The sequence below is a fragment of the Moesziomyces antarcticus genome, assembly GCF_000747765.1.
Source record: "Moesziomyces antarcticus DNA, scaffold: scaffold_v10015, strain JCM 10317, whole genome shotgun sequence".
In the NCBI taxonomy this organism is placed as follows: Eukaryota; Fungi; Basidiomycota; class Ustilaginomycetes; order Ustilaginales; family Ustilaginaceae; genus Moesziomyces; species Moesziomyces antarcticus.
In genome coordinates, this window is record NW_014638995.1 from 458,213 (window position 1) to 471,105 (window position 12,893).

Below are 12,893 nucleotides of genomic sequence, written 5' to 3' on the forward strand. Positions count from 1 at the left end.
GACGCGCGGTGCTGCCGGATGAGCGCATGAGGCCGTCAGCCACGCAGCCACGCAGCCGGGACGGCGCTTCCGAAAAGGGCACTTCGGGGGTCGCAACGCGCTGCGGCGACTACCGATATCTTGGCCTGCAGCTGCTCGGCCTCTCAGGAAGCGATGCCGTGCCGCTGTGCCGCCGCTAAGTTGAGCCGTGCCTGGGATCGGGTTCTTGGCTCCAAACTGTCGCTCCACCTGCCAACTGCCGAGCGTCGAAAGCTTGTGATTCACCCTGGCAGCAGCAGCAGTGCAACTTTTCCGCCGCACCGCATAAATTCGAAAATCACCCGCCAATCCCACCAAAGCAAAGGCAAAGGTTGAAGCCACAGAAGACAAAAGCAGCAGCAGCAGCCGGAGCCCGCCTGTCAGCACACGCCAAACAGCAAACCGCATTGGCACACGCCGTGACACCCACCTCGACCTCCTATTCCCATCCACCATCACCACTCGCTCATTCTTGGCGCTTCTTTCCCTAGATCACACACAACATCGCACAGCGCTCGCCTTGTAGCCCGGCGCTGCATCTTCCCTTTTCGATCGCTGGCGGTCGTCTCTTCGTGCAACCAGCAGTTGCGCGCCCGCCCTGTGCTTCTCCTATGGCTCCATCGGCATCCGCTTCCAGTCGCTGATCTTGCATCAGCATAGACTTTGCCAAGATGTCATCACATACGTTCGATCAGCACGAGCGCGAAAACACCGTCTCTTCCTCATCCACCGCCGACTCTTCCACACTTCCCACCGGCTCACGCGAGAACGAGCAACACACCAGCACCACAACCTCGCATCCATCAGATTCGCATCGCGACGCTTCCTCGTCCACTTCCACCGCCACGGCTCTTCCCAATGATCCATCCATCACCAACGCCGCTCCTTCCGCATCCTTGGCTACGCGTCGCGCTGGCCGCGTCCACTGGGACGGCTCCTCCAACGCAGCCAGCTTACGTCGCGGCGGTCAGCTTCAGATTCGTTCCGGAGGCGCGCTCGCAGGTCCAACCGTCACCGTGAGAGGCGCCGCTCCATCTCAGGCCCAAACTCGACAAGGCCTCAGCCTCGGATCCGTGCGCCGCAATCATCATCCAGGCCCGCTCAACATTGCAGAGCGTCTCACTCCTCAGAACGAAATGCCCGCGTCGTCGTCCTCTCCGCCTCTTCCCAAACCCTCCGCTGCTCCCGCCGCAGAGGCATCCACACAGGCTGCCGCCACAACAGCCCAAAAGATCCCCACCCTCTCCCTCACCGGCGCCAAGGGCCTCGACGAACAGGGTCTCGACAATCGCGCCTTTCTCGAGCTTCAGCGTGAGCTTCAGAGGCACGAGGCTCTCAGCGACGATGGCGCAAGTCACCTCAGCTGGCAAGAAAACGACCGCACTCAAGACAGCGCAGGTCGCGATCGCCTAGCACAGGTCTTTGCCGATCGCGAGCGAGATCGCGAAGAACGTCGCAGACGACAGCGCACAGCAGACGCCAACGGCACCGACACCCCCGCCACCTTTGGCGATGTCAGCGGCGCAGCCACTCCCGGATCCGCCACCAGCGACAGCAGCTACGATCCCGCCAACGACTCGGACCTCGACCACATCGACCTCGTCGCGGGCGAGACCGACGGCATGCCTTCGCGCATCAAAAAGCCCAAGGATCACACCGCCGACGCCGACGACCAGCCCAAAGGCTGGGCAAAGCTTCGCGGCATCTTTGGTCGTCCACCACCCGACGACGAGGATCAGGAAGAAAAAGGCCAAGTTCCTGCCCCCATCCTCGACCGGGCCGCTGCCAAGGCTCAGGACGAAGGCGGCCCCACCAACTGGAAGTCGGTCCCCGTAGAGACCTCCAGCGGTCTTCATACCGGCGATGGGCCCCGACGTCGTCCCAACAAGTTTGAGCGCGAGGCAGCCAGGCTCGTCCAACAGCACAAGCTTGCTCAGCAGCGTCAGGAGGCCCTCGACCGCATCGGCCGATCCCACCTCCCCGACACCGGTGCCACCACGCCTGACCCCATGGAGACCACCATGAACATGGACGCGCGCCCCGTCGCTTCCGGCGGCGTCCTCGGCAACCTCTTGCGCCTCTACGAGCAGCAGCAGCGCGACATCTCGGCCAGGAGCGCCGCCACCAGCTCCGTCGCCAGCAACAGCGAGTACAATCCCGACGGCGACGGCAGGCCGCTCTTTGGCAACCACGAGACGGCAGAGTCGATCCAGGCAAAGCTCGACTCGCCAGGCTTTCAGCGCAAGCTCGAGCGCTACGAAAAGCGTCGCGGCATGTCGCTCCACAACATTGGCCTGCCCAGCCCCAACCTCACGCAGACCTTCGCCAAAGTCGGCACCGCCGCCGTCTCCACCTCGTCCAAGGTCATGCGCGGCGTCGCCAACGAGACGGGCATCGAGAGTGCGCTCGACGAAAGACCCAAGGCGGCCAGGAGCGGCGCAGGCGTGTTTGGTGCGCTCGTAGCCACCACGGGCAACCTCGTCGGCGCCGTCTCGCCGCAGCATGCACAGCTCGGCCCCAACCCAAAGCGTCCCGGCTGGTCGCTCGACCGCTACCTCTTGCCCGAGATGAATGCAAAGACGCTCAAGCGCACCGCACAGATCGTCGCCGACGCAGCCCCCACGCCGTACCGTCGCAGCAACGTCGGTTCTCCGCTCGCTTCGCGCAGCCACTCGCTCCCCACCAGTCCTGATCCCGAACGTCGCGACAGCTCCACCCAGGCCAACTCGCCCTCCGCCTCTGGCCACGCCACTCCGCACAAGAAGCGTCCGAGCTCGATCATGCACCTGCCCACGCGCTCCCACACGGGCGGCAGCTCGGTCGACGGCCACGGCGCCATCGCAAGCGGCGGCATCCGCAAGCGCCACCTCATCCCGGGCGCCATGTCGCGCGCATGGACGCACTCGAACCTCAACACGCCCGACGTCAATGCCGGCCTTGGCCCCGACTACTTTGGGCCCGAGGCGGAAAAGATGCACTCGGACTACCACAAGCAAGAGTGGCAGCGCAAGCTCAAGAAGCGCGCCAAGGACAAGAAGCGCAAGGAGGAGATCTTTATCACCATGCACGTCGCCGCCATCCTGCAGCGCCAGCAGTTTATCATGAAGCTCGCGCGCGCGCTCATGATGTTTGGCGCGCCCACGCATCGCATCGAGACGCAGATCCAGCAGACCGGACGCGTGCTCGACATCAACTGCCGCTGCATCTACCTGCCCAACCTCATGCTCATTGCGTTTGGTGACGACACCACACACACTTCCGAGACCAAGTTCATCAAGCAAGGCTCCGGGCTCGACCTCACCAAGCTCACCGACATGCACACTATCTATTGGAACGTCATCCACGACAAGATCGGCGTCGAGGAGGCCTCGAACCAGCTCGACGAGCTCATGCGACGCAAACCCATCATCGGTCGATGGCCCATGGTGTTGATCGGCGGATTCGCATCGGCGTTTATCTGCGTCGGTCCGCAAGGGTTCAACGGCAGCTTTATCGACGCGCTCATGGCGTTTCCCCTGGGTGCGTTTCTGGTGTACTGCCAGTCGATCATCACCACCGAGCTGTACAGCAACGTGTTTGAGATCGTCTTTGCCACGCTCAACTCGTTTGTCGCCGCAGCGGTGCAGAGCTCGGGCTACTTCTGCTATGCCGCCGTCGTGTCCGGCTCGATCGTGCTCATCCTGCCCGGCTTTATCGTGCTGAGCGGCTCGCTCGAGCTGCAGTCCAAGAACTTGATCGCAGGATCGGTTCGGTTAGTATATGCCATCATCTACTCGCTCTTTCTTGGGTTTGGCATCTCGATTGGCGTTTCGTTCTGGCAGCTGTTTTCGAGCAATACCTCGACCGAGGGGTTCAACAATTGCAGCTTGCCACATACGGATCAGTGGTGGAGGTCGGACGTAGCCGAGATTTGGGCGATCTTGACGGCGCCGGCGTACTCGATCTGTTTGTCGCTGCGCAACCAAGCCAAGGTTACGCGCAAAGAGTTTCCGGTCATGGTGCTCATCGCGTGTGGCGGGTGGGCTTGCAACCACTTTGCTGCCAAGGCGACTGCACTGTCGCGACGACAGGACGTCACTGCCGCGCTGGGATCGCTGGCCGTAGGCACCATGGCCAACATTTACGGGCGCATCTTTGACGGGCGCAGCTTTGTCGTGTCGGTGCCGGGTATCCTGTTCCAGCTGCCAAGTGGTCTGTCGAACGGCGGTGGACTGCTCAACTTTGCGAGCAACCAGGACTCGACTTCCGCCTTTGCGTCTGGTTTCACCGTCGCACAGTCGCTCGTCGAGGTAGCCCTCGGTCTGACGGTCGGTCTATTCGCCAGTACCGTGCTGTCGTACCTGCTCGGCGGCCGAAAGATGCGCAACGGCGGCGGTCTCTTTAGCTTCTAGCTTCCTCTCCTTTCTTCTTTGCTTTTGTCGTGGACACTCGGTCTTTTTGATGGCACCTTTTTATCCTCTCTCTCAGCATATAGACTCGTTAGCATTCTGATCCCTCGCATTCCCTTTCCTTCCAAGCATCGCCGTGGCTCAGTTTTAGCATTCGAAATAGCATGCGGTCGGCTTCCTGGCGCGGTCGTTCTTTCATCCATCCGTGTGTGTGGTTTGCAAACTCTGTTGAGAGAGCGCGTGCATAGATCGAATCCCGGTGTGGCACCGAGGTGAGCGGACAAGCTTTGTGTCACGAGGAGCTGACGGCGACGACGCGCGCGTTTGGGAGCTGCAGCGTGCGGACTGCGGGAGCTGCAGATCGCGGAAAGTGCGGAAAGTGCGGAAGTGCGGGAAAAAGGGTCGGCCAATTCCGCGGCGTTTCGCCGGCCAGGCAGCGCGTCGGTGTGCGGGAATTGGAATATTGGCGCGGCCAAATTCGACAGCCGTGGAGCTGCAGCAGGGAACTGCTGGCGGCGCGTCGAATCCGCAGGCCGGAGGAGGAGCTGGCATAAGCTATCCGCAACAAGCTATCCGCGTTGGCAAGGTTCCGATGCAAAGGAGTCGGAGGTGAGGCTGCAGGGAGGTAAGCGGCAGACAGTTTTCGCACGGGTTCTTCGTAGTCTGATGCAATGGCGATGTTTGATTCCGAGAGTGCGGCTACAAAGAGATGGGTTGCGAAGGCGAAAGGAGTCATGCAAGACCGGCAATGAGGCCTGCGGAAGGAGTTGTTTTGAAGACGTTTCCCTTGCTTTAACGGTAAGCATCGAGAGCCGACTGGACGACAGGCGATGCGCCGGCTAGGCCTACTCTGCATCGCTCGAAGGTCCCGCCTTCATGTTCCTCATCGCACGCCGACCCCCTTTCTTCTGCGGGCGCCCCCCCTTTCTCCACCCTCATCCACCATGCCTACCTCTGCCGGACGCTCACGTCCCTCGCCCACTGTGGAGTAGGGCAGTGTCTCGAAACTTGTCGGCACCGCTCTCGTCACGGTCTCCGGCTGCAATGCCGATGTCTTCGACAATTGTCATACGTATCAGTCCGCCAGTGGGTACATTCTACCCAGCCGAAGTTAGGTTCTGGAGACGTGGGTATCCAATCGCTCCACGCACGGATCTTTTCCGAGCCCGTTCCTTCTGGTAAGCTTGTCTCTTCCTCCTTTCTTTGGTCGTCTGCTCGCATAGCATTTTACTCACACCTTTTTCTTTCAAGGCTACGTCATCGACCACATTGATCAGGATCCATCGAGGCTCTCGTGTACCGCAGCCGCGGTCCAACCGGCACCGTCGGCGATAGATCTACGTCGAAAAGGTCGGCGGTGCGCTGGATTAGCGTGTCGAGCGTCGGCGGCACCGTGGGCGGGCCGACAACGGTTGACGACCGTCGGTGGGTTTCTGAGGCGAGTGTGGGTCAATCACCGCCGTCGGCAGCTTGTCGCGGGTCTGGCGGCGGGGTCTGCCTCGTAGGCCACGTCGTCGATAGCGTGGGTGTGCTGACGGTCGCTTCAATCGGGCCCGCGCCCTCGGCGTCCTGCGGGCCTACGTCGACAAGATGTTTCTCGGCATGGGACAGAACCTCGACGCCATCTCCCCGGAGGATTAGTCTCGGTGGGAATGTAAATCGTTACGCTTGTCTTTCGCTGTGTGTGTGTCTGAGTGCGTGTGAGTCGTGAGAAGAGAACGGGGACTTCCTTCGGCCCTTTTTTTGCACTGTTGAAGTGTGAGCGCCACTGTTGAAGAAGAGAGCGCTGAGGCTCACTGCCAGCCGTGGGGGCGTGGCTTGTTGGGGTAGGCGTCGTGCCTCTTGTGCGCGGAGGCGATTCGATGCGTGCGGCCTTCGAGGCCGCCGACAACCCCGACGACGCCGACGGTAAGTGATTTCCGGTCGTGCCTGTCGTGGAAGACGTGGATGGGCCGCTGACTCGTTGTGTTTTCCCTTTCTTTGTCGCAGAAACTGCCGTCACCGTGGCTGAGATGCCCACGGTGCTCGAGGAGCCGCCGATCGCGGGTCAGGGCGCTCCCTCCGTCGACACCGTGGCTACTATGCTCACGGCTGTCGAGGAGCTGTCAGAGGCCGCGTCGGCCGCTTCTGTGACCGATCCTCTCCCGCCGGCGGCCACTGCCGTCGTTGTCGCCGCCGATGCCGCTCCCGCGACTCCGGCGGGTGAATCCTATCAACAACGTGCTGTCCAACCTCCAGCTTCGGGAGAGACGAAACAATCAGCTCAAGATGACGCGGAAAAAGCGGCCCAAGTCGGGCTTCACCGGGATCACGAAGAACGTCAAGGGTCCAGGTTACACTGCAGAACTTCGAGGTGTTTCGCTCGGCACCTTCCCCAGTGCTGCGGCGGCCAAAGCCTATCGCATTGGGCAGATGCGCCGGGAGGACTTGGACGTCTTCGCCGATCTGGAGACGGAAGTGGACCTCACGGAGAGCGACGTCGAATACCTCAACAACTTTGAGGGGAAACGGCGCATTTGTCGTCGGCGGCCTCCACCGGATGCGCCAGGAACAAGCTCCGAGTCGTCGGTCGCTCGCGCCCGGCGTGAGTTGCGAAGGGCGCGCGGTTGGGTCTAACAACKYCGAGCTGTTTCGCTCGGCACCTTCCGTAGTGCTGCGGCGGCCAAAGCCTATCGCATTGGGCAGATGCGCCGGGAGGACTTGGACGACTTTGCCGCTCTGGAGACGGAAATGGACCTCACGGAGAGCGACGTCGAATACCTCAACAACTTTGAGGGGAAACGGGCGAAGGGGAAAACCGGCAAAGGAACGATTGTGAAGAAGTCAGCTGGTTCCTACCGGGTGAAGCTTCGCGGACGACATCTCGGATTACGCAACACCTTGGACGCAGCTAGGGAGCTTTTGCAAGAGGCAGTCCGACAGGAGGAGGAAGAAAAGACTCGACTGTCAGACCCGACGGCGCTCCCTCGGCGATGCTAGACCCGACGGCGCGCCCTCGGTGACCCCACGCCGGGCGCGAGCGACCGACGACTCGGAGCTCGTTACTGGCGCGCCCGGCGGAGGCCGCCGACGACAAATTTCTCGTTCGTGGATCGACCGACGAGGGCTTCCCAGAACCCTCGTCGCATGTTAGCACGTGGTAGTGTGCTCTGACCCCCACGGTACGACCGTTGACCAACGACCTCTCCGTCCCGCCCGCGCTCCCCCTTGGCCGTAGCCCTGTGCGGTACTCAGACCCTGCGGTCCTAATATCGACGGGACCGGCTTGCGGTAATTTCCCGCACTGCGCATGGCTTTTCGTTTTTGACGACCAAGACGGGCGAGCAAGTGCGGGTCGACGGTGATATCTACATTGCTTTCCGGGACAGGGTCATCGCGATAAGGCAAGGCAAGGCTATCCTCTCGCCTTGAACAAGTTGCTGCACAAGCATATCCTCCAGCTCAACGAAGGCGAGACTTGCGTGGACCACATCAACGGCGACAAGCTCGACAACCGACGCGCGAGTCTTCGGGGAACGACTTATGGCACCAATGCAAGGAACAAAATTCCTAGGAGTAACACGGGCTATCTGAGCGTCAGCGAAGTCCAAGGAGATTCCGGTGTCTTTTCGGCCAAGTCGGTAGCACTCAATGGCCACCTCGAGTGCAAAGAAGTAGACTCCGGCGAGCAGCTCCGCCATAAGCCGCAGGACGATTTCCTCGGATCTGATCACGAGGCGATGGCCAAGCAAGAGCTGCGGCGGCTTTGGAATCTGTGAGCGCTTCCTGCCGCTCTCTGCTCCGCTCTCCCTGTTTCGCTCTGCTTTACTTTGCGTTGGTCGTGGACAACTCTGCCCTTCTCACAATTTCCAAAAGCTTGTCCTCTCTCTCTCAGCATACAGACTCGATTGCATCGTCGTTTCGTCGCATTCCTTTCCTTCACAAGCATCGTCGTGGCTCGAATCTAGCATTTCAATAGCATATGATCCGCTTTCGGGCGCGGCCGTTATTTCCATCCATGAGTGTGTGTGGTGTGCAACCTCTGTTGAGAGAGCGCCTGAGGTTGAATTCTGGTGCGGCCGCGAGGGAGTGGAGAGTCCTTATGTCATGAGGAGCCGACCGCGAAGTCCCGCACGTGTGGAAGCTGTGGTGTACGCACTGCGGAAGTGCAGGAAGAGATTTCGTCGGTGCATACCTTTGGCGGCCGTTTTTGTCTCTTGACCGCTGTGTGTGATTCTGCAAACCCTGTTCAGACGGACGGAGGCAGCTGTGGCTGAGAGATCCGCCTCAACGCGGAGAGTCTTGCTGCGGAGGAGCGGACCGCATGTGCTCGCGGGGTGTTGGAGCTGATTGCGAGCTTCCGCGCGTGAGGAGCTGCGGTGTGCCGAAAGTGCGGAAAGTGCGGGAAGTGGCGTCGGGCAATTCCGCGGCGTTTGCCCGGGCAGGCAGGACGTCAGTGTGCGGGATTTGGAATTTTGGCGCGGCGGAAATCGACAGCGCTGCAGCTGCAGACCCCGGTGGCGCGTCGATTCCACAGACCGGAGGAGGAGCTCGTACGAGCGGCTCGCATCCTGAAGCAAAGTCGTTGATCACTTCAAACACTGAGGCTGCAAAAGTTGTGGGTTGCTGAGAAGACGAGAAGCCCGTACAGGCTGGCAGTCGAAACGCTCAAATGTAAAAGCTGTTGATTCCAAAAGTGCGGCTAGAAAAGATGCGGTGCGAAGGCGAAAGGTGACATGCAAGCCCGACGACGAGACCTGCGGAACGAGTTCTTTTGGGGTCGATCCCGTTGCTTTAACGGTAGGCATCAAGGGCAGCCTGGAGGCGCGAGACCTGACCGGCGGTGAAGCGGGTGAGGCAGACGTCGTAGCTGTAGTTCATGTAGTTCTTGATGTCGTCAGCACCGCCGCCCGAGCATGTGTCGGGGGCAGTAGTAGGGCAGCCCTGGGTGGGCTGGCCCTGAGCGGGGGTGTCGTCGACGTAGTCACCGGGGCTGGAGCAACCGCCCTGGAAGGTGTGGTAAAGACCAACCCAGTGTCCGACCTCTATTGGCATCAAAAAGTATCAAGTTCGATTGTCAGTATATGGTCAAACGAATCCACAATGTTTGATGGAAAAAAAGCTTACCATGGACGAGAGTCTTGCCCTGGTTGTAGTTTGAGATCGGACCTCCGGGGTAGGAAGTCCACTGGAGAACGATACCGTCGTTCTTGGGAGCCGAAGCGTAGCTCCAGGGGAAAGTGGCGTAACCGAGAAGACCGCCGGTGAAGTTGACGGTGTAGACGTTGAGCGCGTTGGCACCGCCCTTGCGGAGGGTGTTCTTCATGGCAGCCTCGGCAGAGGTGCCCTGGTTAACGTTGTTGAACCAGTTCGAGTTGACGGTGGTCTCGGTACCGGCGAGGTAGAACGACACACCAGTGCCCGAGTAGCCCTGGTTGAGAACCGAGATCTGAGAGTTGATCTGGCTCGAGGTGAGGCGGCCGTTGGTGCCGTCGGTGATCACGTGGTAGTAGACGGGGATGCTGGCGGAAGTGAAGGCGAGGTCGCTAGTACTCCCGGAGGTGCGGGCCGAGCGGGCGGCAGCGACGCGGGCAGAGAGAGCCTGCTCCACATCAGCGGGGGCAACCTCGGTGTTACCACAGGTGCGCGTGGCGGGGGCGGCAAAGACGGGCGACGCCACCATGAGGGCGGCGCCAAGGATAACGGCGAGGCTCTTGAACTGCATCTTTTACGATGGCTCGAAGCGTGGGAAGCTGTCTAGGAGGGGTGGGGAGGCTGGAGTAGGGAAGTGGAGTTGTGTGGGATGGGGAGACAAGATGGTAAGACGGTGGTCGGTCGTCCACCTTATATGCAAATGACGCCGTCAATCAAGATGTCTGACGACTCTAGCTTCGTGCGATACGACAGGTCCAGCTGAGCGCTCAAGTGGGGTCACCAGAGATGTCGTTCGACACGCGCGTTTGGGACCCTTGCCTCACCCCCTCTCTGCTTCACTCTGTGGCGCCGAGCGAGTGTCTTCGCTCATGCGCGCCTCGCCGGATCGTCATTGCTCGCAGGTATCTTCTCATCGTCGGGCGTGAGCCAACCGGACGAGCCTGTTCCGTGCTCAGCACGAGCTCGGTTAAACCCATGCAACCCGCTGCGCCCAATATCCAAATGGCGAGGAGGGCGAGAAGAAGTGGTATCTGCGGATGCCATCGGCTAATGATGATTGGAGCGATCAAGGTCACGACATCTGTGCATGAGTGCAAAGCCGTCCTGCTTATCGGAGTCGTGGGCCGCCAAGGCGGGTGTCAAGTAGCGTGGAGGAACCAGCCGAAGCGTTGGCATCGGAAAGCGCTCGTCCGTATTGACGCTCTGCATATACACATCGGTCTGCCAATACCAAAAGTGGCGAACGAGCGAGCGAGGTGCAGGGTACAGGCTCTGGCGCCTCTGTGGCTGGCAAGACAAGAAGAAATCGCCTCGAGCCGCGTCAACCGGTAGGACCCTTTGGGCGACATCGGTAAGGCTCGGCTGCCTGACCTTCCTCGGCCATCGTGGCCTCGCCTATGCCACGGCTCACTCTGCCGACCGGCTCAAAGTCGACCTTCCCAAGGCGCCTGTCCGCCATGATACACCAGCACTAGTCTCAGTCCGGGCGCTTCTAGACATGTCTCAGAAGACATTGTTACCATACATTTGAGCGTGTCGCTGCGAGCGTGCCTGATTGATTGCGAACACGCACGGAAGATCCCGGCATGACGCCCGAGACAGGTCTCTGATGTCGCCCGACTCGGTATCTGCGGCCTGCAAGCAGATCGCCTCCGATTCACTGCGGATCCAATTGGAGCTTAATCGCTGGGCAAGGATGCAACGGCTGGGAACGAGGCAACGATTGGCCTACGGAAGATGCACTTCCGCTCAACTCGCATAACAACACGGCTTCCTTCGACAGGTGATGCCGATGGTGATGCCTCAACGTTGATAACCGGGGTCAGCACGAATAAGGACAGGGATAGATGAAAGGATCGCTCGTTACGCCCATTGGCCTGCAGACGACTAGCGTATTTGACGTGCGAGGGCGCAGGAGAACTTGGCGCGACACTGCCCAAGGGTCCTTCCCTCTCGAGCTTCTGCCGCATCATGCAAGCTATTGCAGCCAAGCGAAGATCAAGCTCAAGAGCATCCTGGGTGAGCGTGGGGAGCAAAGGGCGCCGGTTGGATGCACTCCGAGGATCCGGGGGGATAGGTCACCAAAATAGGCAGGTCGCCGTGCCGCTCCGCTGGGCGTCTTTGGAGGCCGAGGGGATTGATACTGTACGCCGCAACTAGACCCGGACATCTGTGCCGTCGGGAGGCAGACCTCGGAGTCCCAGCTCGCACGTATCTGGCAGGCAGAGCATGAGAGAACCAGGCGGACGGACACGGTTCATGCTTTCATGCATCGACATTGCAACCGCGCCTGCATGGCGCTATTGGAGCGCCGCAGTGGCGAGCTGGCGAATAATGAAAAAAAGTCTTGGCGCTGTCGTCGTGCAGAAAGCCAAGCCTTTTAGCGCCGTTGGCCTCCACGCTAGCTCGCCTTCGCTTAGATTGCGAGCGGAATCACTGCCTCCGAAGCTCACCATGGCCGTCAATCTGGGCACACTTGCCTGCTGCCTTCTGCCTTGTGCACAACTCGGATTGGCCACCGCCGCAACCTTAACCGCCCGCAGCAAGAAGGTTGCCAGACCGCTTCAAAGTCCGGACGGCACATGACAATGCCATCTCCTGTCAGATCGTCCTGAGCCGATCGGCTTAGATGGAATTGGCGCTTCGGATTGGCTCGCTGGCTTCTGATCTCTTCTCATGGCGCACAGCCGCGGAAGATTGTCGCATCGACCTTCTCCGCCCGTGCTGGTTTTGTGGAGCGGGTATGCATCCAGAACGCGTCGGCAGAAGCTGAGTTCTTCCGCACTCTTTCCGGCGTACGACAGGCTCAAACAGCATCTCACAAAGAATCGGTCCAGTCAAACCGCACGCAGGCACAAATGACATTGGGCGACATTCTTGATTGCAGTTGCAGGGTTGATTTTGCTCTACACTTTCTCAAGGCTTCCAGTCGTACTTCGGCTGCCAGCCGAGCACCTTTTTCGCCTTTTCGTTCGAGAGCACGGTGACGTTCGGGTCGTCGTTGAGCGGTTTGTAGGGTACGTTGGGGAAGACTTGCTTGACGAGATCTGCCGACGGAGTCTTCATCACGGTCGTTAAGACGTGAGGAGCTCGCCACAGCCAATGGACGTGGTAGAGGAGAGCCCGATGCCCTCGATACCTTTGATACCCTCGATACCTTCGATGCACACGAGAAACCCCCTCGATACCTTCGATACCTTCGATGCACACGATATCTTCGATACCCTCCATTACCCCCTAGATACCTTCGATATCTTCGATACGCTCCATACCCCCTAGATACCTTCGATACCTTCGATACCCTCCATACCCCCTAGATACCTTCGATACCTTCGATACCCTCCATACCCCCTA

General features: G+C 60.1%; 4 protein-coding genes across 4 annotated transcripts; 2 read left to right on the forward strand and 2 right to left on the reverse strand.

Annotated features, from left to right (window-relative positions):
- Positions 1 to 689: 689 nt before the first annotated feature.
- PAN0_015c5196 (DUF1212-domain-containing protein) lies at positions 690 to 4,409 on the forward strand (the record flags this gene model as incomplete). The annotated part of the gene is made up of 1 exon (XM_014799505.1): positions 690 to 4,409. The coding sequence occupies one exon, from the start codon at positions 690 to 692 to the stop codon at positions 4,407 to 4,409; it is 3,720 nt and encodes a 1,239-aa protein (XP_014654991.1).
- Positions 4,410 to 5,350: 941 nt separating this feature from the next.
- On the forward strand, positions 5,351 to 8,164 carry PAN0_015c5197 (uncharacterized protein; the record flags this gene model as incomplete). The annotated part of the gene is made up of 9 exons (XM_014799506.1): positions 5,351 to 5,375; positions 5,486 to 5,584; positions 5,684 to 5,932; positions 6,237 to 6,314; positions 6,396 to 6,608; positions 6,751 to 6,990; positions 7,075 to 7,351; positions 7,444 to 7,534; positions 7,775 to 8,164. The coding sequence occupies 9 exons, from the start codon at positions 5,351 to 5,353 to the stop codon at positions 8,162 to 8,164; spliced, it is 1,662 nt and encodes a 553-aa protein (XP_014654992.1).
- A 508-nt stretch (positions 8,165 to 8,672) lies between these two features.
- Positions 8,673 to 10,110, reverse strand: PAN0_015d5198 (metalloprotease; the record flags this gene model as incomplete). Its single annotated transcript, XM_014799507.1, has 3 exons — positions 8,673 to 8,992; positions 9,224 to 9,430; positions 9,513 to 10,110. The coding sequence occupies 3 exons, from the start codon at positions 10,108 to 10,110 to the stop codon at positions 8,673 to 8,675; spliced, it is 1,125 nt and encodes a 374-aa protein (XP_014654993.1).
- Positions 10,111 to 12,455: 2,345 nt separating this feature from the next.
- PAN0_015d5199 (uncharacterized protein) lies at positions 12,456 to 12,770 on the reverse strand (the record flags this gene model as incomplete). The annotated part of the gene is made up of 1 exon (XM_014799508.1): positions 12,456 to 12,770. The coding sequence occupies one exon, from the start codon at positions 12,768 to 12,770 to the stop codon at positions 12,456 to 12,458; it is 315 nt and encodes a 104-aa protein (XP_014654994.1).
- Between the last annotated feature and the right edge of the window lie 123 nt (positions 12,771 to 12,893).